The sequence below is a fragment of the Neolamprologus brichardi genome, chromosome 7, assembly GCF_056152115.1.
Source record: "Neolamprologus brichardi isolate AB-2024 chromosome 7, ASM5615211v1, whole genome shotgun sequence".
In the NCBI taxonomy this organism is placed as follows: Eukaryota; Metazoa; Chordata; class Actinopteri; order Cichliformes; family Cichlidae; genus Neolamprologus; species Neolamprologus brichardi.
Window position 1 is genome coordinate 47634084 of NC_142110.1, and position 27723 is coordinate 47661806.

Below are 27723 nucleotides of genomic sequence, written 5' to 3' on the forward strand. Positions count from 1 at the left end.
TATGCAGAGAAGCGTCTCTGGAATGCATAACATGTCAAACCTTGAAGCAGATGGGCTACAGCAGCAGAAGACCACACTAGGTGCTGTGCTTATCAGGTAAGAACAGGAAACTGAATCTACTATAGTTTGCACAGGCTCACCAAAATTGCACAACAGAAAATTGAATAAACATCCCCTGGTCTGATGAGTCTGAATTTCTGCTGTGATATTTGGATGTTGGCATAAACAACATGAAAGCATAGATCCATCCAGTTCAGGGTGCCACTGTTGGTGTAATGGTCTGGGAGATATTTTATTGACACACTTTGATCACCAACTAAAATTCTTTTAAATCCCACAGTTCACCTAAATATTGTTGCTGACCATATCCATCCCTTTATGACCACAGTGTACCCATCCTCTGATGGTTGCTTCCAACAGCACAGTGCATGATGTCACAAAGACCAAATCATCTCAAACTGGTTTCTTGAACATCACAAGGAGTTCAGTGTACTGAACTGACCTCCACAGTCACCAGATGTCAATCCAACAGGTGCAGCAATAGGATGTGTACATCCCATGTACCTTTGTTAGGTCCATAGAGTGTACCTTATAAAGCACCTGCTGAGTGTTTATACAGCAGACTCTTATATAAAAATAAATAAATTCAACTTTTACATTGATGTACACATCAGTGACAATAAATATAAATAATAAAGTCATACCTGCGGTCAAACCACAACACAAGACTAGAAATGAATCCTAATCAAAGATGATTAAAATTCTGAATCATGTGTCAGTATGTGTGGATGCTGAACAGCAGCTGCTGAACCTTGCCTTTACACTGGTTATAGTGTGTGAACCAGAGGCAAGTCTGGGCTTGTCTAATATGATGTGTGTTTAAACTGTTTTTTCCCTCTTGGAAAGGGTCTTTGTTTGGTTCTCTCTTAACTCTGCTCGGGCCAGCTTCTCACTGGATACACAGAATACTGCAGCTGCTGTCCCTCTATAATGTTGCAAATGTGATCAGTAGTCACGTTCTGTCATTAGAATGCTAGACATTAAATTACTTGCTTTAAGATTATTATAGTTAGATTACTGGCAAAAAATTCCTGTTTTGGAAGATGGGCGCATTGACGTGAATGCAAACATACATGGCACCTGTTCTTCAATGTCTTTCTCCTTATACTACTTGACTGGGAAACACTAGCATGGCCAGGGTGAGCCAGAATGCTTCTCATAAATCTTTGCTACTCTAAGCCCTGGAGAAATTTGGCTGAAGTAAAAAAGCAATAATGGGGGGGGGGGGGGCAAAAACACATGGATATGGATTCCAGGAGTGGGTAAGAGAGATTGGGTGGGATCGAAACCACCCAAGATAGTTAAGAGAATTGCATGTGGTTGGTGACAGGAGTGAAGGAGGACTGATTGAAAACAGTGGTGACGATGCAAGTGAAAAGGTTCAGGATGTGTATGTTTGACAACTATATTTTACTTTGCAGTGTTTCACTTGCAATCTGTAGCACAAACATTATTTTCTCTAAATATCTATGGATTTAATCCTTTAAACTAAACAGCAAGCATCTGTGAAAAATCAGAGATTGCAGACACCTCACTAAAAGAGTTTTTAAAGATTCGTCTGCCTGACAGTATAAGCATAGACTGCTATTTTGCATCAGGCTCAAACAACAATACAACAACAAACAAACAAACAAACAAACAAAGAAAAACAGCAAGCAGAATGGTGATTAGCACTGCCACCTCACAGCAAGAAGGTCCTGGGCCTGAGTCCACCGGCCAAGTGTCGGGCCTTTTGTCGTGGAGTTTGCATGATTTCCCTGTGCCCGTTTGGTGTCTCTCTGGGTACTTTGGCTTCCTCCCACACTCTATATACATGCTCATTAGGTTAATTTAAGATGCTAAATTTTAGGTGTGAATGAGAGCATGAATGGTTGTCTGTCTCTTTGTGTTAGCCCTGTGACAGACTGGAGGCCTGTTCAGGACCCCTTATCCTGCCTTATGGCACCTGGGAGAGGCTCCAGCCCCTCCAGCAACCCTGATTTAGATAAACGGAAGAAAACAGTTGGATGGAATAAGTGAATCTGAAATGGATGGTTTGATAAATGGATGGATTCATTGGGAATTCAGAGGAATGAAGTGAACAGAGCTGATGATATTGGTAGTCTTTCTTGACACTTTGATAGCTTCTACACATGTAATTTATCACTTGTTGTCTTTCATTACTGCTGTCAAATTGACACTACAGAGCACAAAACAATATATCAAAGGATGAGATTATTGTCATCCATCCTGCCAGGATCAAAGACAGCGCATTGGTCATTCTGTCACAATCAAAGGACACATTTGCTGCTTCAGCTAAAAAAATCAATTTAATTCTAACACATTCAACCCCAAATTTACAGTGACTTTAGTGTACAGAGAGCATCAAGTCCCTTGTAAATTTTGTAACATTTTCTTATGGTATAACTATTTGAGTTATAGTAGTTAGCTCCTTCACTGTGCACCAAAATAACATCTGTTTAAAAAATGTAAAAACATAAATAAATAAAAAAAGGCTTGTAAATGCTACCTGATTTGATATATATTTTCAAGACAAGAGTGCCCATTGCCTGTATAAGTGAGTCTGTGTGTCTGCAAAGTGTCTCTCTGTTTGTATGTGTCAGGGCAAAAGCATTGGAGGGGGGGGTTGACGTCTGCCTTCTAAGTGAGGAAGTGTGTAGCAGTGTGACAGTGAGTCATCGATAGTGAAAGCCAGAGCCAGACACTTCTTAGAAAGCATAAAGTGTGCATGCCCGGACATATCCCTGTCTGTTTATTCATCCAGCTCTATGGACTTTTTCTGGATCGGTATGATTGTAACCAACATCTATCCTAGAGTTGTACTTCACCGATTACAGCAAGTATTAATTGTCCTGACTTGAAAAGAGCAAAATGTTTCAGCAGCAGTTTTCTGGCCAGTGTCATTGCCGAGTCAGGAATTCCATTTTTGTTGACGAGGAGCCTTTAGGATGCATTTAACAGACAGTTATTAAATAAAGTTTATATGTGGCAAAAAGCAAGCCTCACAGAGTGTAATACTCTTAAAGTTAAGCATCAAACTCCAAATGAAGGATTTGCTTGATTAGCAGAAAGAAACAAAAAATACATTTGGCATAAATATAAATCTGTCCTCATATCAACCAGACAACAACAAAAAAGAAGTATTGGAGTAACACAAATGGAGGAAAAATGCAGGGTTGTCCAGCAAAATTTTTTTTAACCTAGCTCAACTTTTACTGAAAAATATTTGGCTGCCAGCTGCCATTGGGTCAAAGACAAGGTTCTGCCAGAGGGGTTACACACAGAGACAACAGACATTCATACTTATGCCAAAGTTATAATCATCAGTTCATCAGTTCTGCACACAGTAAACAGCTTTTAGAGCAGCATCTGTTCACATCCAGATGTCTTTTTCAGGGAAGGCCTTGCATTTCAACCGAAAAGTATGCTACTTCATGAGTCATTTCTTAATGAGAACAATCAGGGAACTTCCATCACCCCAAATCCCAAGAAGCTGGGACTTTGTGTAAAATGTAAATAAAAACAGAATGCAGAAATTTTCAAATCTCACATTTTACACTATATAAAATACAAAACACATCCACTGAGATAAACTAAGACATTTTACTGTTTCATGAAAAATATTAGCTCATTTTTAATTTGATGATGGGGTATCAAAAGACTGGAAAAGTAAGTGGCACTAAGAAAAAACAGCTGGAGGAACATTTTTCAGCAAATTAGGTTAATTGGCAACACCTCAGTGACATTATTGGGTATAAAAAGAGCATGTTAGAATGCCAGAGCTTCTTAGAGGTGAAGATGAGCAGAGGTTCACTAATCTGCACACAAACTGCAGTTACAAATTATATGACAATTTCAAAATAATAATCCTCAATTTAAACTGTGAGGTCTATGGATATCTCATCATCTAGAGTACATAATCTCTTAATAAAAACTTGATAATCTGGAGAAATCTTAGTATGCCTTTGGACAAGACTGGAAATCAAATATTGGATGCCCCCAGGCCTGGTGGCTATTAAGCAGGACTGCATTAACAAACAGACATGATTCTGTCATTGAAGTCACAGGATCGCTCAAGAACAGTTCCAGAAATCCTTATCTGTGAACACAGTTTGCTGTGCTAACTGGAACTGGGATTAAAGCACTATGATGCAAAGAAGACGCCATGTGTGAACATGATCCAGAAATGCTACTTTCTTCTCTGGGTCAAAGTGGAAAATTGTTTTGTTTTGTCAAACAAATTGAAATTTGACTGAAGAGTTGAGAGACCATCTTGCTTGTTACCACTGCTCAGTTCAAAAGCCACCATCTCTGAAGGTATGAGCTTGTATTTAGTGACTTTGGACATATGGAAAGGCCCCATCAGTGCTGAAAGGTATATATAGGTTTCGTAAAATATGTTGTCATTCAGATCACAACTTCTTCAGGGAAGGCCTTTCAGCAAGACCATGCTAAACCAATGTGTCACCAAACAAAATATGATGAAAAATGACCCAGGACTGAGACAAGAACAGCCAAGAACAACATTTGTCTCCTAAAAGTCTCCCCAGCTCCCACATGTTTATGCGCTCCTGTTAAATAAAAGAAATGGTGGTAAACACTGTCTGTACTTATTTGCGATGTGCTGCTGCCGTTAAATTCAAAATGAGGGGTGGTGGTATTTTTCTGTCTAAACATTTGATATGTGTTGTATCTACTACTGTGAATAAGACAAATTTTTTTTACACAAATTTTCTTGCAAATTATCCCATTCCTTCTTTCAGAGTTGGGGTTGTAAAAAGGGATGTGACAAATTCAAATTGTTAACTGAAGGGGAACAAAAACTGCAGCGAAAACAAAAAATAACAAGCACTAACCCATTTTACCCAAAACAAAACCTTGTTACAAGAATCCAAATGGCACCAATTTCTTGGAATGTGTAAAATTTGAATGTGGAAACATCATTTGCATATAAAGCTACATTAAATTCATTTTTAAAACCCCAAAACAAACAAGGGTGCTGCCAATCAACTTTAAAAACAAAACAAAACAAAAAAACAGTTTCTACTGCCTTGGGTTACACAATGGCACCTCTACTCTTTCTCCTCTTAAATCTTCAACCACATAATTCCTGTGCCAGAGCAGGAGTGGGGCCCACCATAACAGCTGACATTACAAAATATTTTCAGTGGCTACAGCTCCTTTCCTTGCAAACTCAATGAAAATTTACCCAGAAAGCCGGGATTACATGAGCCGAGCAAAGCCAACCTCTTGGAGTACCTTAGTTCATTCTCTTCCAGCCTCCCGCTTTTCTCCCTCTCTTCTCTATTTCTTACTCTCTTTCTCTTTTCTTTAATTCACCTCCACACTGGCCACACACACACACTTACAGTACAATAATAAATGTGTTGAGATAATGTGGCTTGGAAACCATATTCAGTCTTCACTTGATTAAACACTGGAATTTTGCATGGTGCCCAGAAATGAGGTTAGCAAATGGCTTCTTTGGTTGCCAGCTTGGAAATGCACAAAAGGAAATTGAGGGAGAACATAGTGTCTGCCGCTTGCTGGCTTCTAAAAGTGCTTGATGAATGTTAGTGTACGTCACTTGGGATAATCCAAGTTAGCTGTGTGTGGACTCCAAATATGGCTGGAGTGTGACTGTTAGAGGTTGTAATGACTGCGCTGAAGTGAGAACCCTGCACAGGGCCCCTCTCAGAAGGTACACACCTCAGCTCTGCCTTTCCTCTGCAGATGGACTCACAATGAACTCTCAGTTTCACCTCAACCTTGATGTTGCAAGAACTGCAGATACACCAAAAAGATTGTTGATGCAATTAAAAAATAAATGAAAATCTGTCAGCGATCTTTTTTAATATTTAGTTTAAATTTACCTGTTCCGTTATCTTAAAATAGTTCTGTACAATAGTGTATTTGAATTCATCATTATGTGTCTGCATGAGTGTTTAACATTCACCCATAGCTGTATATAAAATGGTCAACATAAGCTTGTGAATTATTTAAAGTTTTTGTGTTGCCTACGTGTGTGTGTGTGTGTGACTGCTTTGTAATTTCATCCCATAGGCCCTCCTGATGTGGAGCAGGCTTGTGAACCAAGTGTGCGTACCTGGAGCCCTCATTCAGCAACCGAGCAAGACGTCGTTGGCCTGCCAGAGTGCCCTTTACAGGGCTGCATGCTTCAGCTAGAGTTCGCCTACCCACTGGTACCTGACTCCTTGACTGTGTGGGTTACATTTCTTAGCCGCGAGGAAACAGCACTGCCTGCGATCCATAACATCTTGCTGCTGACCGTCAGTGGAAACAACATTTCACTGGGTCCCAGCAATGTTTTCTGTGATACCCCGCTCACTATGAAGCTGGACATTGAGGAAGAGGTGTATGGGGTACAGTTCTACACTATGGAGCACCATCTGGAGATCGACGCCACTCTTTTGACATCCAAGCCAAACTATAAACTCTGCAACCATTGCCAGCCTTTACGCTACCGCCTGTTGCGTCAGCCACCCTTCACACATGCCCCCAATGGTCTGCTGCTGAATGAACCTACCCACCGATATACAGATAGGTGAGTGACCTGGTAGGTGAATATTTAGTGCCCAAACCTCCACGTAAATCGCCACTCAAAGCCTGTCAGGATCACACAAACATTTCTGAGTGAAATTTTTCTGACTTGGCCTGTTCATAGTCCACCAAGTTTTATATATTTCAGCTTGTCATATGTTTTGTGCAAGCTTGCTGGCAGGTGGGCAGAAAGACAAACAAAACAATGCAAAACAAACCGCTCGTAAAATAAGTTTGCAGCGGCATGAAAAATATTTCTGCAAACGGTTGTTTAAGAGAAAAAATGGAGGCTTGCTGAGCAGTCACTGTATACCTTCCTTCTTTAGTGTGATGTAATTAGGAGTTTTTTCAGGGCATGCCAGTAAAAAGTGTTTTGCTTTTTTTATCTGTGGAAACTATTCACTTAGATATGTTCTCGTAATACCAGATATCCTTTTTAATGCCCCCAGGAACATAAGCAAGCCGCCTCTTGTTCTGCAGTTTCAAATCTGTTGCCCAACATTTGTTTCCTATAAGTCATAGGTCAGTTATTGCCCACATTTGTTTTCCCCCCTCCCCCATATTCCATGAAAGGGCAAATAGACGGCCTGTTGAAGGTATTGTCTGCACACTGTGGTGAGAATTTAATGCTTTGCTTTTATGGAATGTGCTGACACAGGAAAAAAAACATGTTGCTATACATGGCAGAGCTGTGTGTTGTGCCATCCCACTATCATGCTGTCAGTCTGGTTCCCATGAGAAGGAGAGTGCTTGATAAGAGGCAGAACAGTGAGCACGTTATGCAAGATGCAGTGATGATATCTAACTTCCATAAAGTGCCTGTACATAACTTCCCAGTATAGTGTGAGTATCCGTGGAAGGTTGCCTACAGTAGGAATGTATTTATTTTGAGGTTTTGGCACACTTCAGTTATTATTGATGTACTGTAGGTAGTTTTACTGCTGTGGTGTATTTCACTAGCTGTGGTTGCATTCCAGTGGTGGTGGTCAGTTGCGATGGCTGTCTGTTTTCTGTTGTGAGAGCATGTGCGATCTTGTTTCTGTTAAATGGTCAGCGAAGATCTAGCAAGTAAGTATGTGTGTTCTAACCATAAAAGTCTGTAGCTCATCCAACTTAAGAAGAACAGTGTGTCTTTTAGGACAATTTATTTGGAAACACTGTGGAACAAAACAAACAAAATAAAAACATACTGTACAACCTCCAAAACGCAGAATGAAGGGGCATAATGTTTTCACTTTCTTTTACTGATCAGGGCATAAACATTAAATTAGACACGTCGTTCAGAATACTGATGCAGGCCCATTGGCTCGTCACGAAGCATAACAAAACAAACATAACCTCTGACATTGTGAAGGTCACCCAGATGTTTTTGTCCGCCACAAATCCAGCGTAAAGTGCTCCGTTTGACTACCTGAGTCGATTTGCTGAAATGCTTTTCTTGACCACACAGACAGTTGCATCGTATGTTTCAGTGGGTTTGACAGACACGGATGATTGACCTTCCACTTTCAGGCTTACTGGCCTTCAGATTAGTTGAGGCAAACTGAGCAAAGGAGATGCCAGAGAACATACCTCCTACGTATCAACCCATGTATGATGGATTGTTTGGTCAAAGTAACGAGATGCAAAGGACTACTTGAGGGGTAAATTATGGCCATGATTGGAGGGCAAAGAGGGACAGTATTAGGAGGTCAAGCAAGTGTAAGGAAAGAAGGTAGCAGAAGATGGTTCCACTCCTCCTCAAAGGAGGTCGTCCAGTGGCAGTGCTGCTACTGCCCCCTTTGCAATTTAACTCTGGTTCTGTACAGTTCTGCATATTATCTGCCACATTTATCCCTTTAGCTACTCAAGTCTAGATTTGCTTGTTTAACTATTGTGTGGCACTCTTTTTTGGCTAATTCTGAAAGCAAGTTAGATCTTAAACCGAGGACTTTATATGTAGTTCTGGTCAAATGGGGGAACAGCAGTTCTTTCCTTTAAGTCAATCTAATGTTCACACTCAGTTCACACAGCTATTTGAAAAAGTAGGCAATGTTTCTATATCACTTTATTGTCAACACTAATTAATAATAATAATTACTTTTTCTCATAACAAGAAGTAAAAATCACTGATTAGTCGGAAATCCTTCGACAGCAGCTACAGCGATTATTACTTTACTCTCTTCGATCGCCTCTTCATTACAAACATAGAAAACATAATCCATAGCAAACCGTTAGTAATCTGGTAAAGTAAGTAAGTAAAGTAAAGTGAAATTTTATTTATATAGCACATTTCTAGATAAAAGATCACAAAGTGCTTCACAAGGTATAAAACAAAAACAGACAAAAGTTAACAAAATGCAATTCTAAAAATGTAAAAATGTGTTTTTAGTTGTTTTTAATCTGGTAAAGAGTAGGGCTTGTAACTGGTAGAAGTCATTAATCAGCTAAGGGTTAAAGGTTCAGGAAGAGCCAGGACATTTCTCTGTCCTTGTTTAGTTTATTTGATCATTTTTCATCAGGCAAATGCAGCTGTTTAGGCAAAAGGAAATAGAAACTACAGACCCGCACAACCCAGAGGACTTCTAAAAAGGCATACGATTGCCATAAAAATGATTTCCTGTCCCGTTTGAATAATTTATTTTAGCTCTATACATATAGCACAGGTTAGTGTGGGTCTATAATTAATAGTCCTGAAAAGTAAGGCTTTGTTTGGTGATCTTGCAGGTTCAAATTAAGTTGTTTTTTTTTCTTAACTTCCTTATATTTATCTGTTTTTCTCATCTGGAATCTTTCCGCCAAGAACAACAAGGAGCTACAGAATGGAAATGCATCTGCACATAAGAGTCCACATATCAGTAAAGGCTGGAACACACAGACGAGCACAGGCACACACCGGCAATCTTCTTGCTGTTAGTAGCCTTCACGTATGTTAACTCATGGCTCTGTGTAGTTCGAATACCTTTGAAATGCATATTACAGGGCTTTGTTCAAGACTTCACAAGAGAGCCACTATGAAAAAAAATTTATTCTGGGGTTTTGAGAAGAACAAAAAAGCACTAATGATGAAATCTTATCATGTGACACGTTGACAGTGACTGTAGTAAGGTCCTTTGAGCTATGAGTTATACAGCAGATATTTTACATAGCTATAATTAGTTACAGATAAGTGTGTTTTTATGAATACTGGATAGGAATTCTGATACTAAATTGTTTGAAACCTATAGGTGTGGCTGTTATAAATTCGTCCACAACATCACTATGTGCTTTTGAGGTAGCAAACAAACAAACAAACAAATGAAAAATCTCTATGCCATTTGTTCATTCTTCTCTGCTGCCAGTGGCTTTGCTAACATATGACCACATTTAAACTGGTGCCTTTTTTATGCCCGAATCATTCAAAGTTCAGTGTTAAGTGGCTCTGAAAATGGTCAGGCACATGGATTGGACTAAAAATAATTCAGTAAGAAAGCATTCAGTGTCCAAACAAAATTTTTGAAAGACTTTCCGAAACCCATGCTCAAGATCAGTAAAAAAAAAAAAAACCAAAACAAACAAAAACCCCCCACAAAAAAACACGATGAGAAGAAAGTCTGGCTACTTTGTCAGTGAATGCAAATTCATTGATTAAACTTCACATTAATTGATTAAACAAGAAAATGGGAAAATTAATAACTGTGAACACAAATCAGTAGATTAAATATTGCAACTATTTCACCTGCTTCCCAGAAGCTGTGTTGTATCATTATATCAGTGACAAGAGGAGAAAAAAATAATGTGCGAAAGGACGAAGGACCCCACGATGGAGTTTTGCAGATCCTGAGGAAACTGCCTTTGTGGCCCAAGCTGACTGTGATGTATGACACGGGGGGATCTGATCTCTTGGTGTTTTCTCAGAAAATAACTGAGGATGATATATGGCTCAGTTGACATGAGCTGATAATCTGTTTATTGCTTTTTAAATAAGAAAGTCGTGGGGCACGCTTAAATAAAATGTTTGGAATTGACTGCTACAGTATTGACACGGGTAACGAGTTTGCAGTTCTTTGCTATAGACCTAGGCGCCGGACATAACCACAGTCTTTGGCTTAGTCACTCACCTCAGCTTCCTTTCTAAGCCTTTTAATCCCAGCGTGGCTGTAAACCGCCGCTCCAACTTTGCTACTGGAAGAAGAACATGATTCCCCGGAGTCGTGAGCCATTTTTTACACGCTTTTCCCAGCAATCACATCATCGTGCATGCGAGAACCCAAATGCCTGTTATAATCGAATCGTGAGATGGTTTTTAACCTGATAGTACACAGTCTAATTGCACCCAGGTAAGAATGTTGGTGGTAACAATCAGGGGAATTTATTTATCTTACCTCACTCCCTACATGTAAGACAGTTGAGTGACCTATCCTGAGAAATTTACCTGAGTTCATGTGTGAAAATTGTCTGTCAGAGAAATAAGCATGCAGCACTGTTTTTATCTTGATTTTAGTCCCTAAAACAAACAGCATGTTTGTTCAAACAGCCATGTATTGAAAACGACAGCACTGTTTTTAGTTGTATTTGTGAGATGACGGTGAAAAGCTAGAAGGACTGACCATCAGCCTAACGAGAACTAGATTACCTCATTAGATCCAGTCATTAAAATCATCCTTTCTGCTTGTTCTTGCATGAGCAGGCCTCCCATTGTGGCCCAATCAGTAAGTGCTAGTGCTTTTCAGTGCACTGGATTGCCTGAAACCGAGTGGCCCAAATACCTGCCCATCCACAAAAGGGAAAGTTGTGTGCCTCCTTTCAAAGCGGCATCTGTTTCTCTCTTCTTTCCGTCTATTCTGCATGTTTGCTTTGCTCAAAGATAAAGTCTCCCAGAGCTTGACTTTTCCAGAGGCTAAACTAATTCAATTAGAAGGGACATGTTTGAGTGTAACCTAGAGTTGCACCAGTATGAACCAACATTGCAGAACAGGGCATACTGTTGTGCAGATGAGAGTCTGTCAGGCCAAACGTTCTGTGTTGATAATAATAAAGCCAACATAAATAACTAATCTCAGGCACGAACTTTGCTGTAAGAGAATTCATTTTGTTACTTGATCTTTAGGCTTGTCACTTTTTATATTTCGTACTTCACGACGAACTTGTACTTGGTCTAGGTCTTTCTGTTGGGAATGCCATGAACAAACATGGAAAAGTGAAGAAGAGGGAGGGGGGCGAAACAACAAAATTATGCAGATTACATGTTTTACCCTAAGCATCTAATTGAAAACATTTACGTGTTCTCATTCAGTAGTAAATAAAAAAAGTGCTCAGAAAAGGCAAAGGCTTTCCTGAACCTCATTCAAAGCCTTCTTTAGTATGATCTGACTCTTTAGTTTAAATCTTTGGGGTACCAGGGAAAGTTTAGCGCTTGATCCTGCTGATGCGTTACATTCACACTCTGGAATATATATGGCAGCTTTGGGAATAGCGTGATATGCCTGTGCGTGTTTTAATTAAAGCCTGTGTGTATGCGTCTCTCATTGCTATGTAATTCTATGGGCTGTATGCGAGGTGCTTTCTGTAATAGGCATATTTATGGTTCATGTAAAATAATCCATGGCTAAACTATTGGTTCTACTTAATCCCATTCATAGATGCCGTTTTTAACTGATATACCAAAAAAAGGCTGCATGCATACAACATTCAAGCATTCCCTTTACTTTAAGAACTGAAAGACATCAACATGCGCTACTGCACATTAACTGTTGTGCTGTTTGATTGTACTACAACATCTTAAAAAGATATATTCAAAAGTTGTATTCTTTAAATGTAAAGTGATGTTTTTTATAACACTTGCAAATCAGAAATCCAGTATCATTCATTTATATACTCAATACATAAGTCTGTGGGTCCTTTCACACAAATAATTGCATATTTTTGAGTAATTTCAGCGCAGTGTGGGATGGAGGCAATCAGCCTGTGGCCCTGCTGAGGAGTTATTGAAGCCCAGGTTGCTTTGATTGCGACCTTCACCTTGTCTGTATTTTTATGTCAGGTGTTTCTCATCTTCCACTCGACAGCACCCCATACATTCTCTATGGGGTTCAGATCAGGGGAGTTGGCTAGACAATCCAGCTCGCACGCTCAAGACAGATGTTTTAGAAATAACACATCATGTGTTAATTTTTAACACATCTGCGTGTCTTGTTAAGGACTAAACACACGTTGTTTTGAACACCATCAGTGTGTAGCACATTTAGCACATTCTCTGTATTAAATATTTCTACAAACTGAGCAACAGTCCAGAAGATTTTCTCCAGGTAAGACATTTCTAACGTTGTCTCGGTTAGCTACAGTATAACAGTTGTAGCTCCTTTCTTGAATCTTCTCCTTGTGAACATCTCACAAGTTCTTCAATTGACTTTTTTTGACAATCCTCTCAAGGCTACAGTCACCTGTGTTGACTTTTGCACCTTTTCCTACCACACGTTCCCTTCCAGTCAACTTTCCATTAACATGCTTCGAAACATCTGATTTACTCTGTGAGTAAACTCTATGAACAGCCAGTCTTTTCAGATGTGGTTTACCCAACTCATGGAGGGAATGGATGATTATCATCTGGACAACTGTCAGCAGTCTTTCTCATGACTGTGGTTGCATGTACATATTTTATTGAAAGAAACATAGTATTTATACTGTTTAAACAATAATGGACTCAAAATCAAAATATTCTAATACTCTGAATATATGAATATAGACAAAATTTGCTAATGACCTATATTTAAGTTCCCAAATCTTATGCCATGATCACAATCCACCCCCCCCCCCCCCCCCCCCCCCAAACCATGAAAGCCTAACAGGAGAATGATGAATGAGAAGCCATACCATAACAAATGCAAATAAAAACTAGAAATGAGAAACCAAAATAGTACCAAAAAAAATATCAAAACAGGAAAAAAAAACCAAACCTTAAACAATACAGATGTAAATGAAGGTGCTTTTGTGATTCAATTATTTTATTTTTATTGCATGTTTCCAGAACTTTCCTTCGTTGCCTTTACTTATTTTTACTCTTGTTCTTTGTTAAATTGTAATGAGTCATAAAATAACACACTTGCCTCAGTTTTTAAAGAAAGTAATTCCACTGATTACAGGGACCAGTAGTTAGAAGAGGCAATCTGATTATGATAGAGGTACAACGTAAAACCAGAGAGAATAAAGAGACTTGGAAGAGACTTCCAAAAAGCACCCTCAGTTACATTTTTATTATTTACTTGTTTTCTTTCCCTGGGATTAATTGCTTGTCTAGTGGTTTTGGTTTCTCATTCATAGCTTTGATTATTTTTTTGTTTATGGCTTTGATTTTCTTATTTATATATTTTTCTTTCAGACTTTTTTGTTTCAGAAATCCTTATCATGGTGCCTCAAAAAAAACATTATGGTGACTTAGACAATCAAAGTGAGTAAGCCTCCATTATTTCTCCCGTATTTCGTCACAATGGTTCCTTGAATCGCTGTGATAAGGAAACACAACAAAGCTGGACCTGAAGTGGGTAAAAGCGGACGTATCAGTCGATCGGAAAGACAGATATGTGAAAGTACAAACTTAGAAGTTTACTAGTTGAATAAAGAGACACACAAACTGACCAGTTGACGTAGCAACAATTCTAACAACTTGATCTCCACTGACCTGGTCTGATGAAGGTTTTTTGTATGCAGTCTTTTACTTTTACTTTCTTTGCATGTGGTATTTCTTTGTATTGCCCAGACATATGAACTTACTGTGTTTTTTTCTCACTCTTTGTGCAGGGATGTGATACCACATGTTACGTATACTTACCAGGTCCAAACAATCTCCAGGCAAAGTGAGAGTGAGCCATCTCCACCTTTGGTGCATCAACTTGGGGCACCCTATTGTGGTGATGGTCGCATCCAAAGGTAACAGGCACCACGTATCTATCTATCTATCTATCTATCTATCTATCTATCTATCTATCTATCTATCTATCTATCTATCTATCTATCTATCATATATATATGTATATATATATATATATATATATATATATATATATATATATATATATATATATATATATATATATATATATATATATAAGTGGTCCGCCGGTGCGCATTTGCTGTCAAAATAAAAGATGCACACCAGATAAGAAGTTGGAAGGCGCATTTGCGTACATAAGATGTTCTGGAGGAGGACAGACATTTGTTCAGTACTTCTTGGAATTTCTCTGAATTTCCGGGAATACGCACTTCTTTTGCAGTGGAGGAACACCAAAGTAATTGCTTATGGAGCTTGCTTCTTCGACATCTTCTGAACATTGTCTGTCCTCTTCCAGAACATCTCATGTACCCAAACACGCCTTCCAAGTTCTTATCTGGTGTGTGTCTTTTATTTTGACAGCAAATGCGCACCGGTGGACCACTTATGTGCAGCCCTGTGTATATATATATATATATATATATATGTATGTATTCTAAGCACTTGTCTCCTGCTCTTTTAGTTCCAAAGGAGAGGAATGTGATGATATGAACTCTTTGAATGGGGATGGCTGTTCTAGTCAGTGCAAGAAAGAGCCATTCTTCAACTGTGTTGGTAAGTCTTGAAAATGCTCTACTGCTATCTGATGCTCTGTCCATAGCTCTGAGTTCAGTATGACAGGATGATATAGCAGCGTATGCATAACCATTTAACAGTCTTGCAATAATTCCTTGTGCAAGAAAAGTTAAAAAAACAAACAAAAAAAAATGAACTGTTTCATTAGTAATCACAAATAAACTTGTTTAAATTGCCAAACGGGACATAAACACACACAATTTTATAAAGGTAGGATTTCTAGTAAAGTATTAACGCTTTAAAAAAATTTTCCACATTATTATTATATGTTTGGATTCCCATGCTTCATTATTTTACAATAAAAAGAGACTGCAGACATTTAAACGAGACTCACTTTGTGAATGAAAGGATTTGACACATCGCCTGGGTGTACTTCAAGTACTCGATGCCTATTCCAAACAAATAAAACACCAGGAGATATCATAATCACTCCAACCTCTTGTATAAAAAAAACAAACTGGAAATCATTACTTTTAAATAGAGAAATGTTGGGTCTTTTTTTTTTTTTAACATAGTTGAAAGAGAGACATCTCCTTTTATAATTTGTTTTTTTTAAATTTTATAAATAGATGAATGACTTTTTGTTCTGGGTCCCAGTAGCTGATAATCATATTTCTTCCACTCTTGTGATTCTGTGTATGTACAGTACATGGATACACATGTGTAACCCTCTGTGAAGTGGCCACTTAATCCCTGTCAGATTGCTGGATGACTGAACTGGCTGTGCTGTTTTTCCACCAACTGCAGTGCTCTGGGATGCTTGCAAGTGTGTGTATGTTTGTGTGTGTTCAACACTGCTGAGGTTTTACACAGAAATCTGAGACTATAATGAAGGGACCTTCTGTCCATCTGTCTGTATGTGCAAGCAAGTGCCTGCTTGTCAGTGAGTTGGATGGAGAACTGACAGTAAGTATACAACAGGTCTAGGATGTTACAATCTGGAGGAGCTTTAATAGGCTATCATGATTCAGCCGGTTTAAATCTGGAACTGATGACAATCACAAGTTCTTTGCATACAAACCCACCTGCTGTTACAATCCAGTTGAGATACTGTCCACATCCAGATAGACATCCTTAAAATTATGGATTTTAAGTCAGATTTCACTCTTTTCTTTGTCTGTTTGTGCCCACGATGACAATCAGAATAATAATTTTTAAAAAAATCTCAAAGGCACCAGGTCACAATCTTTTTTTTTTTTTAAATTTAATCTAACTAAATGTAATTTCTATCAAACTCTGATACTAAAGCACACCCCTTCTGACCTTTTTTTCTATTCCTTGTCTCTTTAGCTCACATTCTACCTATTATTCCTCTACCATTCACAATCACTGTTTGAACTTCCTCTTGTCTCAGTCTTACTGCTCCCCTTCTTCCTCGCCTCTGTTCCTGCTGAGTGAGTGGCAGGAGACTTATTCTATATGCCCCCTCAGTAGCCCCTCGTTTTACCATTGCCAGAGCACAGAACTGACTTGAGCTTTTGGCTGTGCTGTAGATGGGTGGAATTTCGAGGAGAAGGCCCTGGCCAACTTGGCACAGAGTGCCGCCTTTCCCCCCAACTGGAACCCCACCGGCTGACGCTGCTTTAGCTGAGAGTTGAGACCAGTGAGGCCCAGGCAAACATCCCTGCTCAGCTCCCCTCTCCTCCACTCCATAAGCTTTCAGTTCCAGCCCCAAACTCCGGGTGGGATGTCTGGAAAAAATACTGCTGTATCTTACTTTACCCATTGACCTTGCCCCACACCACCCCCTCCACTTTCTGTGCTTGTCTGTTTTGCTCTCTTTCTCTTTTATTCTTTCTTAATATTTTTTGCCCCTTCTGCCCTTATACATCTATATACGCCTTATAATTTGATTCTTACTCCCTTTATCCCTTACGTTCATCTCTTGCCTTTATCTGATCCCCTTTCTCTACTCATTCCAAATGAGGACATGCTCAACGAGAGAGATGGGTGGCGGTGAGAGATATGTTTAAGATGAACCACGCTGATATCTTTGATGCACTCAGTCCTTCTGTTTAAGAAGTTATTTTTATCGTACAGATAACTTATTTGAAGTGTGTTGTGTTTTCAAATGCAGAGGAGCCAAGCATGTGCTACTACTATGACGGTGATGGGGTATGCGAGGATTTTGAGCGAGAGACAGGTGTGAGAGACTGTGGCCTCTATACCCCCAGTGGTTTCCTGGACCAGTGGGCTTCCTCTATTGAAGTTTCCCATGAAGAAAAGCCCTATTGTTCTGGTGAAGTTGCTGCTGGATATCCCGCTGTGACTAAGGTAAGGCCAGACCTGTCTTCTCCTACCAATACCAGTTAAAGTTACCATCATTTAACAAAATTGCTTAACTTAATTTGTCACACCAGAGGTTAACATGTATTTTAAATATATTAAGATTATAAATATTGTATCATGCAATCAATCATAAAAAATAGGTCTTTGAATCTATGATTCTTATGACTGTTGCTTCCTTATTCATACTGTTAAATGCACACTGTGCAGAAGACTCTGCAACACTTAAAAAAAAAAAGCAAAATAGCTTTTTTTTGCCAACTAATTGGTAATATCAGGACTTTTAATTAGATGTCTCCCAAATTGCGTGTACAGGTTTTCTGCTCTCACTGAAGTAATGCTTATAGAAGAAGCATACGAAGTTTTACTTAAGGCTGCTTGCTGCCTTGATGTGTTTCTTTAGAGGCAGGAAAGGGGCTGACTACCTAAATAGAATGATTTACTTTATGGGGGCTTTTCCCCCCTAAACGGAGGTTGGTCCTTACAGTGTGTGCATACAGACATGTGTCCTCACAACATAAGTGATACAAGCACACACACACAAAGCTTCGGACACACACAAATGCATTAGCCTCAATCCTACTTAATCCCCTTTCCCTAATATGGATGGTGAAAGATAAGACATGTTGTTGATGTATGTTATCTCTTTTTTAAGCCATATTTTATTTTTTGAGGTAATTATTTTGTCATTTTCTCACAAAAAACATTCAGCTAGTAGGTAAGTTGCACTGGTGACATCACTTTATTGTTAAATGCTATAGTGATAAATATACTTTACATTATGCTTTGTCCTGAAAGTCTTTACACCTCTACACAAACTGTGCTGTCTCTTCTGAGGTGTATAATGCTGGAAGTGTGTGTTGTTGGTAGAGTTTGTTCCTACTGCTGATGATGCATTTTTACAAAGCCAATGAACTAGTTTTTCCTGAACAGCTGTGTTAAGGTGCCTTGCTCAAACAGGGATAGGAGATTAACCATCACTTAACTGACAGTTAATGCATTTGATATTTGTATTGCACAACCTCTGTTTGAGTATTAAAAAACAAAACAAAAAAAAAATGAGTTTGTTCCAACCAACAACATTGCAGCTGTTTTACTTTCTGAGGGAAACGAGACACCAGTGGAACATGTCCATATAACCATAGAGGAAGGATTTCTACTGTGAAGGACACATTGTTCATTCAAAAAACACTTCTACTGTGAAGAACAAACTGTTCCCCAAGGGTTATATGTGATGACATCACCTCATTATAAGGCCACTGAAATGCAAGCGCCTATGCATGTGTGGAAAATATGCAAACACAGGTTAACAAAACACGACGATCTTGTCGCTGTCTGTCTCTGCTCTGTCCAGCTCTCCCTGACATTCTCACATAGTCTTATTTATACAATGAGCTGAAAATCATATATATTCAAATCACCAGTGTTTATGTAAATTGATTTTTTTTCAACTTTTCAACACATCAAAGTTTTCTCAAATTGTATTTTAACTTTAAATGAAACTGATTATTCTGTGTTCTTCTTGCTTTAAGCATAAGTGCAGTAACAGTTAAAATATATGATTGCTAATAGGGGTTTATTTGAACAAAAAGAAAGAAAGATAGCATATCTTGGCTTCCAATAACTGAGTTAAAATCCTCTCCAGGCTGTTCTCCTAAACAGTTGTGCAATTGAACGTGTGTGGCATTGCTGACTGCACTGGAGGCTCATGCCTCAGATGAAGCATGTAAAGACTGTGTGTGAAGATGAAGACCAGGCAGTAGGTCTGTCTTTGTTCATACAGTTCAAATGTGACCATGTTAGAACAACACGTAATGCAATGCAGTCGCCAGTTGCAAAACACTGGCTTTGAAGATTTTACCTATTTCGAAGCAACTTTCGCCAGTGTCCAGCCATTTGGTATTTTAATTGCTGTTTTTGCTCGTAATTGTCCTTAACGGCAAACAACAATTTACCATAGAGTGCATTAGTCATTCTTCAGGCATCTGGATCTAATTCCCTATCTTCTAGTTTCGAACTTTCCTGAGTGCCTTGGAAAGCCTTTTTAGTCAAAAAACAGTAGTGGTAGTTCTGCCAAGTTCCAGGTAACTTTAAGATGATGGTGATCAATGTGAAAAGTTAAATTACATTGTAATTATTTCTGAAAGGCAATGAGCCTTCATTTTGTAGAACAGAGTGATGTTACAGGGAGTCAAATCTGCTGAGCAAGGCAAGTGGTGAGCCACATTTGTGTTTGTGTGGTCAAGAAAACTTCTTTTTGCTGTTACATGGTAGACCATAACACGTGCTACAGTGCAGGTTCTTTCAGCCAAAATGTTCAGTTTTGGACATACCAGGATGTTAATGTCTGCAGCCCTGACAGTGTGGACCAATAATAGCATGTTACTGATAGTATTCCTGGTGTGATATGTCTTGTTTTCATTTAAAGCTTACAGGCTATTCCAGTGAACACTGCTGTTTGATCACTGGGTCACAGAGCCAACTATAGTCACCAGATGTAACCATCAAGATGAAGGCTGGGTCAGTTTTACTAAAGAATTTCTTTGCTTTAAGCACAAGTTTGCAAATTGCAAATGTGCACATAACAGTTTTCAAATCTGGACTTTAAGGGCATGATCAAAAAGGTTTTCGAAGTGCTGGAAACTGTGTCAATTTGTTTTCCTTTCTCTTGAGAGACAGAAAAACAAGAGAAGATGTTAGGCCAATCATTGTTTGCTTTACCTGAATCTACTATTACACTGTAAACTGACACATATGGAGGTGAGTCACAGTGTATCTGGGTTCAATACTGTGCCTGAAAGGAAACTTTAATGGCCTTTAAAAATAAATTCCAGTGAAAATGAGGATTTAAACTATTCCAACTAGTAGAAATGGCCAAAATTACCTCATTTACACAGATGCAAACAAAAACAGTGATTTGCTAATCTCGTAAACCCATATTTTATTCATAATAGGACATATTTAGCATTTAAACAGAGACATTTTACAATTTCATGAAAAATATTTGCTCAGTTTAAATGTGACATCACCTGGCTCTCTTGTAATGTCTGAAAAACATAAATTGGGACAGGGGAACAAAAACTGAAAAAGTAAGTAGTACTAAAGACGATTTCTGACTCTGGCTGGAATTGAATCATGGGAGAAGCCCCCACCCTAAAAAATGACCCAAGACTTTTGAGCAACTAGAATCCAATATCAGATAACAACAGGACAACATTCCTCTCTGAGTCCAGCAGCTGGTCTTCTCAGTCCCCAGATGTTTACAGAGTGTTGTTAAAAGGAGCGGGGGTGCTATATAGTGGTAAACAACACCCTGTCTTAAGTTTTTTGAAATGTGTTGCTGCCAACAAATTTAGCTAACATTTTCTAATAAAGTGGTAAAACTTCTCAGTTTAAACATTTGCTATGTTTTCTGTCTTCTATTGTAAATAAAATATGGTTTTAAGAGATTTGCAAATCATTGCTTAAAATAGGTTTTTTTTCTAATTTATTTTTATTTTTCTTGCTTTTTGGAGTCACTAAAGTATACATGTCTTTTTAAGAAACAAGTACGAAGAGCATTCATTGACCGTGAATAATAATATAAGCTACAGTGGCCACTAAACACTTACTCTCTTTTTCATTCATCCAATCTTTGTACACTTCATTGTACACCACACTGAAGTTGGGTTTCTCTCAAATAAGTAGAAAGATTCTTATGCACGACCTGATCACTAATAGAGATACAACAGCAGCCTTCCCTTCCTGTTGCGGACCTTCTATTTAGGATAACAATTTGATCTCAGTCAACCACACTCCGGAGACAATGCCATTACATGACACAAAGCCAAAATAACTTCTCTGCTGGAGTTAGTGTCTGGTTAACCACTAGCATTTATCCCATAATATGTACCATGCCTCTTGGTGTACTGGTCTGTGTGTGTGTGTGTGTGTGTGTGTGTGTTTATGTGTGAAAGTGAGAAAAGTTGCAAACTGAGGCCCAGAAAGAGGTTAAGTTAAAAAGGAGTATGCAAAGAAAAGCATTACAGAGTCCAGGGACACAACGAGACACCTAAACATCTCAATTCAGTGGAATTCAATTTGATTTATATAGCACCAATTCACAAAAACAGTTGCAATTGTAAAGTAAAGACCCTGTGATATTAAAGAGAAACCCCAACATTGACCAACAACACAACCCTGTATAAGCAAACACTTGGTGAGAGTGGGAAGGAAAACCTCGCTTTTAACAGGAAGAAACTTTCAGCAGAACCAGGTGCAGGGATGGAGAGCCATCTCCTGTGGCCACTTGGCAGTAAGGGGAAAGTAATAAGAACAGAGAGAGACAGGAGAAAATTGCTAATGATTAAATACAGTAGTGGTGTATAAACACACGTGGGGTGACTTCACCAGTTGTCTTATGCGTCATCCGGCTCCACTCTTCTTTCCAAAAACACTGTGCAAGTAATCCTGTGCTAGCTGTATTCATTAAGGTTTTTTTTGTATAAAGTAATGCATGGCCCTGCCTTTTTAATGGTCAAATAATTCTTTGAAAATTCATTTAAAGTCTTTGTCAATTAAGTCAGCATACCGAGGACATAACAAGAGTGGTGAAAGGTGGTCAACTTGAGTGTGTGTTCAAATGAAATGGATGGCACAGGCAATATATAATCATTGAGAAACATGGATATGTCTAAAGTGAGCAGAGTGGCTGGTTTTACAAAGAAAAAAAAGTATCAAGAGATCAAACACATAAAAGCTAAAAGCAAGACAGCTGCTGCGGACAAATTAGCACCGTGAGTGTGCATAATAGGAAAAACGCAATGTAGCAGTTTAACATGAAAAGCATTCAGTTTAAGTGTTTTTGTCAGTAACACCAGAAAAGTGGCAAAATATAAGTAAAGCCCAGGCTGTGTGAAGCTAAGAAAGAAAGCCAGAAAAAAGAATGACAATGCAAGCTGACAGACTTGTCAATATCACAACTGTACTATAAAGAGATGGGCGAATCACTCAGATTACAGTTGTTGTTCAGGTCTTATACCAGTGGTGTAATACCTGAGTAAATAAGAGCAAGTAAATAACTTAAATAAATAAACAGGGTTCAGAAGTAGTCTGAGCCTGCAATCAAATTATGTTCACAAGTATAACAGTATAAATATAAAATACACTGTTATAGCTGTATTTCTACTAATGAATTCTAATTGTGCTGTATTATAAAATTAATGTTCTAGGATTGTTTATCAAGGCTTTTAGAATCAGTATCCTTAATTCATCTCAAATGGAGAGATGGTTTGTTAAAGTTACTCAAAGTATAAATATGAAAGACAGAAAATTATAAACTCTCTATAAAAAAATAATTATAAATAAGGTGCTCCATTTCAGGTAATTATTTGCTGTCTAAAAACAACATGTCTTACTGATGCTCATCAGGAACGACAAAGAACAACAAACTTCAGACCCTCTTTGTATTCTTGCACTGAAATCTGATGGATCTGGTGACCCTACGCTCCTGAGAATACATCTCTAAGCTCAAACATAAGCAGCTCTGGAGCGGGGTTGGTCTGCATAAATTACCATGACTATCCAATCTGGTAAGAAGCGAGCCGCCTCTGTAATACAGAAAACCCAGGGTTAAATAAATCTTAAGTTTTTTTTTTAGTTAAGTTAACTTGATAAACCCAAATCCCGAACTGTAGTGCATGCCTCTTATTCAGGACAATCCTAAAGTGTAATGAACTCTGTGTGTTTATGGGTATTTGTTGCTGTTGGGGGTAGGGGAAGTAGATAGCACATCATTTCCTTCAGATCTAGTAAACAACTGCTGTATTGGCTTTGTGTATCAGGTCTGTTTGATGTCTAAAGACTGTGTTGATTCTGTGGGAGAGAGAGCAAGGCGGGCAACAGTGATTGGTATCTTTACGGATGCAAGGAAGCAGCAACAGCACAAGACGACACTTGAGCAGAAAGAGAAAGATATCACATATCTGCACGATTCTCAAATGCTGTGCACTGGTCTAAGAGAGAGACAGTGTGTGTGTGTGTGTTTGTGTTTAGGAGGTGTATACAGATATATTGTATACTTTTGCTGTATCATAATCATCTTCATACACCAGTGCAAAACCAAAGAGAAATATGAATGACGCTCCAACATGGAACCACTAGGAGTAATTCTTCAACACGAAAATGAATGGTCCAAAGAGTCATTAACACAATCTGCCAGTTTGAATAAAATGCAGCAGTTTAGTGGCCTGTGCTCCTCCTTATACAATGCAAATGTGATATTTATCTGACTGATACACATTTTGTTTTTGGTAATAAAGTCTTTGAATTCTTGCACTACCCTGTTTAGTTATGTACTATTGTAGAGGCTTTTTGCATTTGAATGAAAGAGTGGTTACATTAAAAATGAAGGAAATGATATATAAAGATAACTGCCTAAATTACAGATGAAATAATGTAAGGTGGCAGAAACTCAAATGACAAATGACAGATGGGGTTTAAGGTTATAAATGGGGTAAAACAATCTGGAAATTAACTCAGCCAAAAGTCTTACTGCATTCAAAAGAAAATACATAAAGGAATAAAAAAAATTCTTTTGAAAGCTGAAAATGGTCCAACACCACTCTTACTGGCCATTCCCACATTAAAATGTCCTCAAATGAATAGTTCAATCCAATCAAAATACCACTAGAAAGTGTATGAAGTTAACATTAATGGCAAAATAAAAAATAAAAATGTCATTTTTATCATTATTGTTGCCATTAACTTTTTAGTCAGGTTGAATAGTTGTGTGTGTTGTCATATTGTGAACCTAATGCAACATTTGTAGACATCAAATATAGTATACCTGTACAATGACATAACTTCAAACTTATGTAAATGATTCAGAGAGAAGACAGAAACACATCAGCAAACACACATGCACACACCACATACACACGCACACATAGTGCCGACTCCATATCAGAATTATAGGGCAGGTCCATAGGGGCCTTAAATGTACTACTGCTCTCTTTGTGGAGCAGAACATAATGTTCTCCCGCTACCACACTGTGGAATATGGTGAGCCAGCTCTACTTGCTTTAGGGGAAATGGAGCTGAGAATTGGCCCTAGCAACTGACCTTTGTCTGTGCATGTGTGCCTGTGTGTGTGTGTGTGTGTGTGTACCCATGTGTGCCTCCATTCATGTGTACAGCTTCCCTGTCTTCGTGTACATGTGTGTAAATAACTTTGTGTTTGTGTAGGTGCATTTAGACTTTCAGCTTAAAAAAAGGCAAACCAGGTGATTTCTTCAGAGAGTGCTGCTGCCCAGGTAATCTCTGATGCAACTCCCAGGAACCCCTTGAGAACACTAATCTTAATTATACATAAGCACCAGAAGGGATAACATTTTACATCTCATGTTGCAAGAAGCTGCTTATATACAAAGTTCGCCCATCTTGAGAAAGATGTAAAACAAACATATGTGGATGAGGTTTGGATTAAATAACCCCTACCACATTCATCTTTGCGTAAATGCTTTATGGTAAATGCTTTAGAGGGAAGAAAGAGAGAGAAGGAGGCACTGTAAAAGAACTTATTTCTGTCTAGTAAAACCAGGAAACAATAACTGGCCCCGTTCTGTCCTCCCAAAAAAAGCATGCAGCATGTGTTTGTGCACTTAAGTGGAGGATACATGCCTACTGTATACAGGCTACTGCAGCGCATACATACATGTTTACACATTCCTTCCTCTTCATATACATGCAAACAAATACACTGGCAAACTTACACCTACTGCTACACTAGCTAAATCACACACATGCACACGCACGCACACACACACACACACACACACACATAGAGTACCCACAAAAACAGAAGTTCATACAGTAGCTGAGCTGTTGCTTTCACCAGTTCAGGAAGGCCAATCTGGCACGGTCTCTTTCACCAACATGCCCCACAAACCACACAGTCCTCATCAGGCAGGGTGCCAGTGACATAAGCGTGCGGTATCATTAAAAAGAAACCTCTGGGGTGGCATTTTTTTCCTCCCTTTTACTTTTCCAGTTTCAGTTATTATTGTGGTTCCAGCATGTGGAAACCTCATTGAAGATGGTGATTTTTTTTATGGCACTGATGACCCCGCATAACATTTTCAAGCTGTTAATATGCAGGGTTTTAGCACAGTTTTATTATACAGAGGGGTCTATAACTGAGGGACATTCTCCTCAGGCCCATCTGTTTTCAACTTGCTGGCATTGTATGCTCAACAATCCCTATACATTAGTTTGTGGTCTATGCTCCCTACCACCCAGTCACTGCATCATTGCACCACTTACTAACTTTTACAGCCCCACTCTCAGTAGGCCATGGAAGTTACATATTATTAGCCTTGGACCAATGGGATGGTGAGCTTCAGTAGGTATGGGCGGGTCTTGGTGACAGGACATTACCTCACACACCAGGCTCTCACCAGCATTCCAGTAAACCCTGGGATGGTGCTTGGAAACACATACTAGTTTCTCTCTGTTTCTCTTTCTCTCTGTTGTCACAAATGCCTCACAGATGCTGACTTCTGCTTCCAATGTGCAGACTTAAAATTAAAAAAAAAAACAAACAATGATATGATGGTGCAGTAGCTGCAGGGGTTAGCATCAGGAAATGGATCCTGGGTTTGATTCCACTGACCAGCTGGGGCCTTCTTTGTGGAGTTTTCATAATGTTGTTGTCTGCCTGTATTGTCTTTGGGTACTCTAGTTTCTACTCATAGTACAATAACATGCATTTTAGGTTAACTGGTGATTCTGAAATGGTGGTAGGTATGGATGTGAGTGTGAATGGTAGTCTGTTTGTGTTGGCCCTGTGACAGAATGCCAATCAGGCCACGGTGTACCACATCTTTTGCCTTATGACAGATGGAAGAAGCTCCAGTAACCTAGTAACTCTAAACCAGATAACTGGTGAAGAAATTAGATATACACATGGATGGATGGGCTTTTTGGAAGGAAGCTAAGACAAACTAGTGTAGAACGAGGCGGTGTGAGTAATTAAATATATTCTTTCAAAAGTTCTCTTGGTGAGGCTGTGGCTCCAGTGGCTCATCTACCAATTTGGAGGGTCAATACACCCCTGACTCCTCCACGCCACATGCTGAAGTATTCTTGGGTAAGATACTGAACCCCAACTTAACCCGGATCCATCCACTGAAGTGTGAGTGACTATATTATACTTATTATACGTAGATAAAAACACTATATGAATATATGTGATTGCATGGGTGAAGAAGTAGAAAATGCTGAATTGAGTAAAATGGTGCTATATAAGTACCAGTCATTTTACCAAAAATGTCATCCTAATTTTATAGAGTCCAAAATTCTTCCAAATACAGAAAAATGCAAAACAATTTGAAGCCTTGAACTCCTTGAAAGAGGAGTGAAAGAAGCCATCTATGTCCACTGTGAGCGACCATCTTTGAACAGAGGCGGTGGTTTACAACACCAACCGTCTGCCATCTATAATCCAGTTTTGAGTTCCCTCCCCAGACGCCTTAATGCCCACGCACATCCTGGGCCATCTGACCTCAGGAATTTGCATGATAAGGTGGGGCCAGGTTTCACAAAGAGCTCACCCAAAACCCTGGCTGATTGGGACCCACACCCAGTTTCGCACCTTGGCTCAGGCGATTAGAGGATCATCAGGGGGTCCTTTTGTCCCTCTGTGGGGGGATACTCCCACTAGGTTTAAATCTGGGACTCCCCACCATTTAACCTTAGAACTGAAGAAGATTCTCGGATGAGAGGTGAAACGTCTTCAAGCAACTTAAAGAAGTCCAGACGCTTTTCTTTGCAAGCTCCTTTGGCCCCAATTTGAAGCCTTGTCCACATCAATATGAATATTCTGATGAAAGTAGCTTTTTGTATACATCCACATGTAAACCCCTTCCAGGGGGAAGATTTGCCAAAAGTCCATTTCTGAGTTTACATGTGGAAAACAAAGATGCAGTCTAACAATGTTAATGTGTTAAAGTTTTGTTTTTTTTACATCAGTCTCCCACATAGCAAAATTGGTATGGCCCAGATCTGGCCCACACAATGTGCTTACACATGGCCCACATACCGCAAAGAATGACGACCCTTTGGTGGACCAGATCTGGTTTGCCAGATGTGGCCCACACATGGGCCAGCACAAGGCCAGTTGCAGACACACTGGTGGTCCTGTGCTGGCTGTAAGGAAGAGGACTCCCTTACTACATTTATTTATATTATATTATCTG

At 39.0% G+C, this 27723-nt stretch overlaps 1 protein-coding gene across 1 annotated transcript in view; it reads left to right on the top strand.

Moving 5' to 3' along the window:
• The window catches only part of pappaa (pregnancy-associated plasma protein A, pappalysin 1a), a 97407-nt gene that overhangs the window by 21371 nt on the left and 48313 nt on the right, over positions 1 to 27723 (top strand). The window contains exons 7-10 of the mRNA XM_006788979.3: positions 6124 to 6625; positions 14377 to 14505; positions 15090 to 15181; positions 17280 to 17476. Of these exons, the coding sequence (XP_006789042.1) occupies positions 6124 to 6625; positions 14377 to 14505; positions 15090 to 15181; positions 17280 to 17476 (920 nt within the window). The remainder of the gene's footprint in view (positions 1 to 6123; positions 6626 to 14376; positions 14506 to 15089; positions 15182 to 17279; positions 17477 to 27723) is intronic.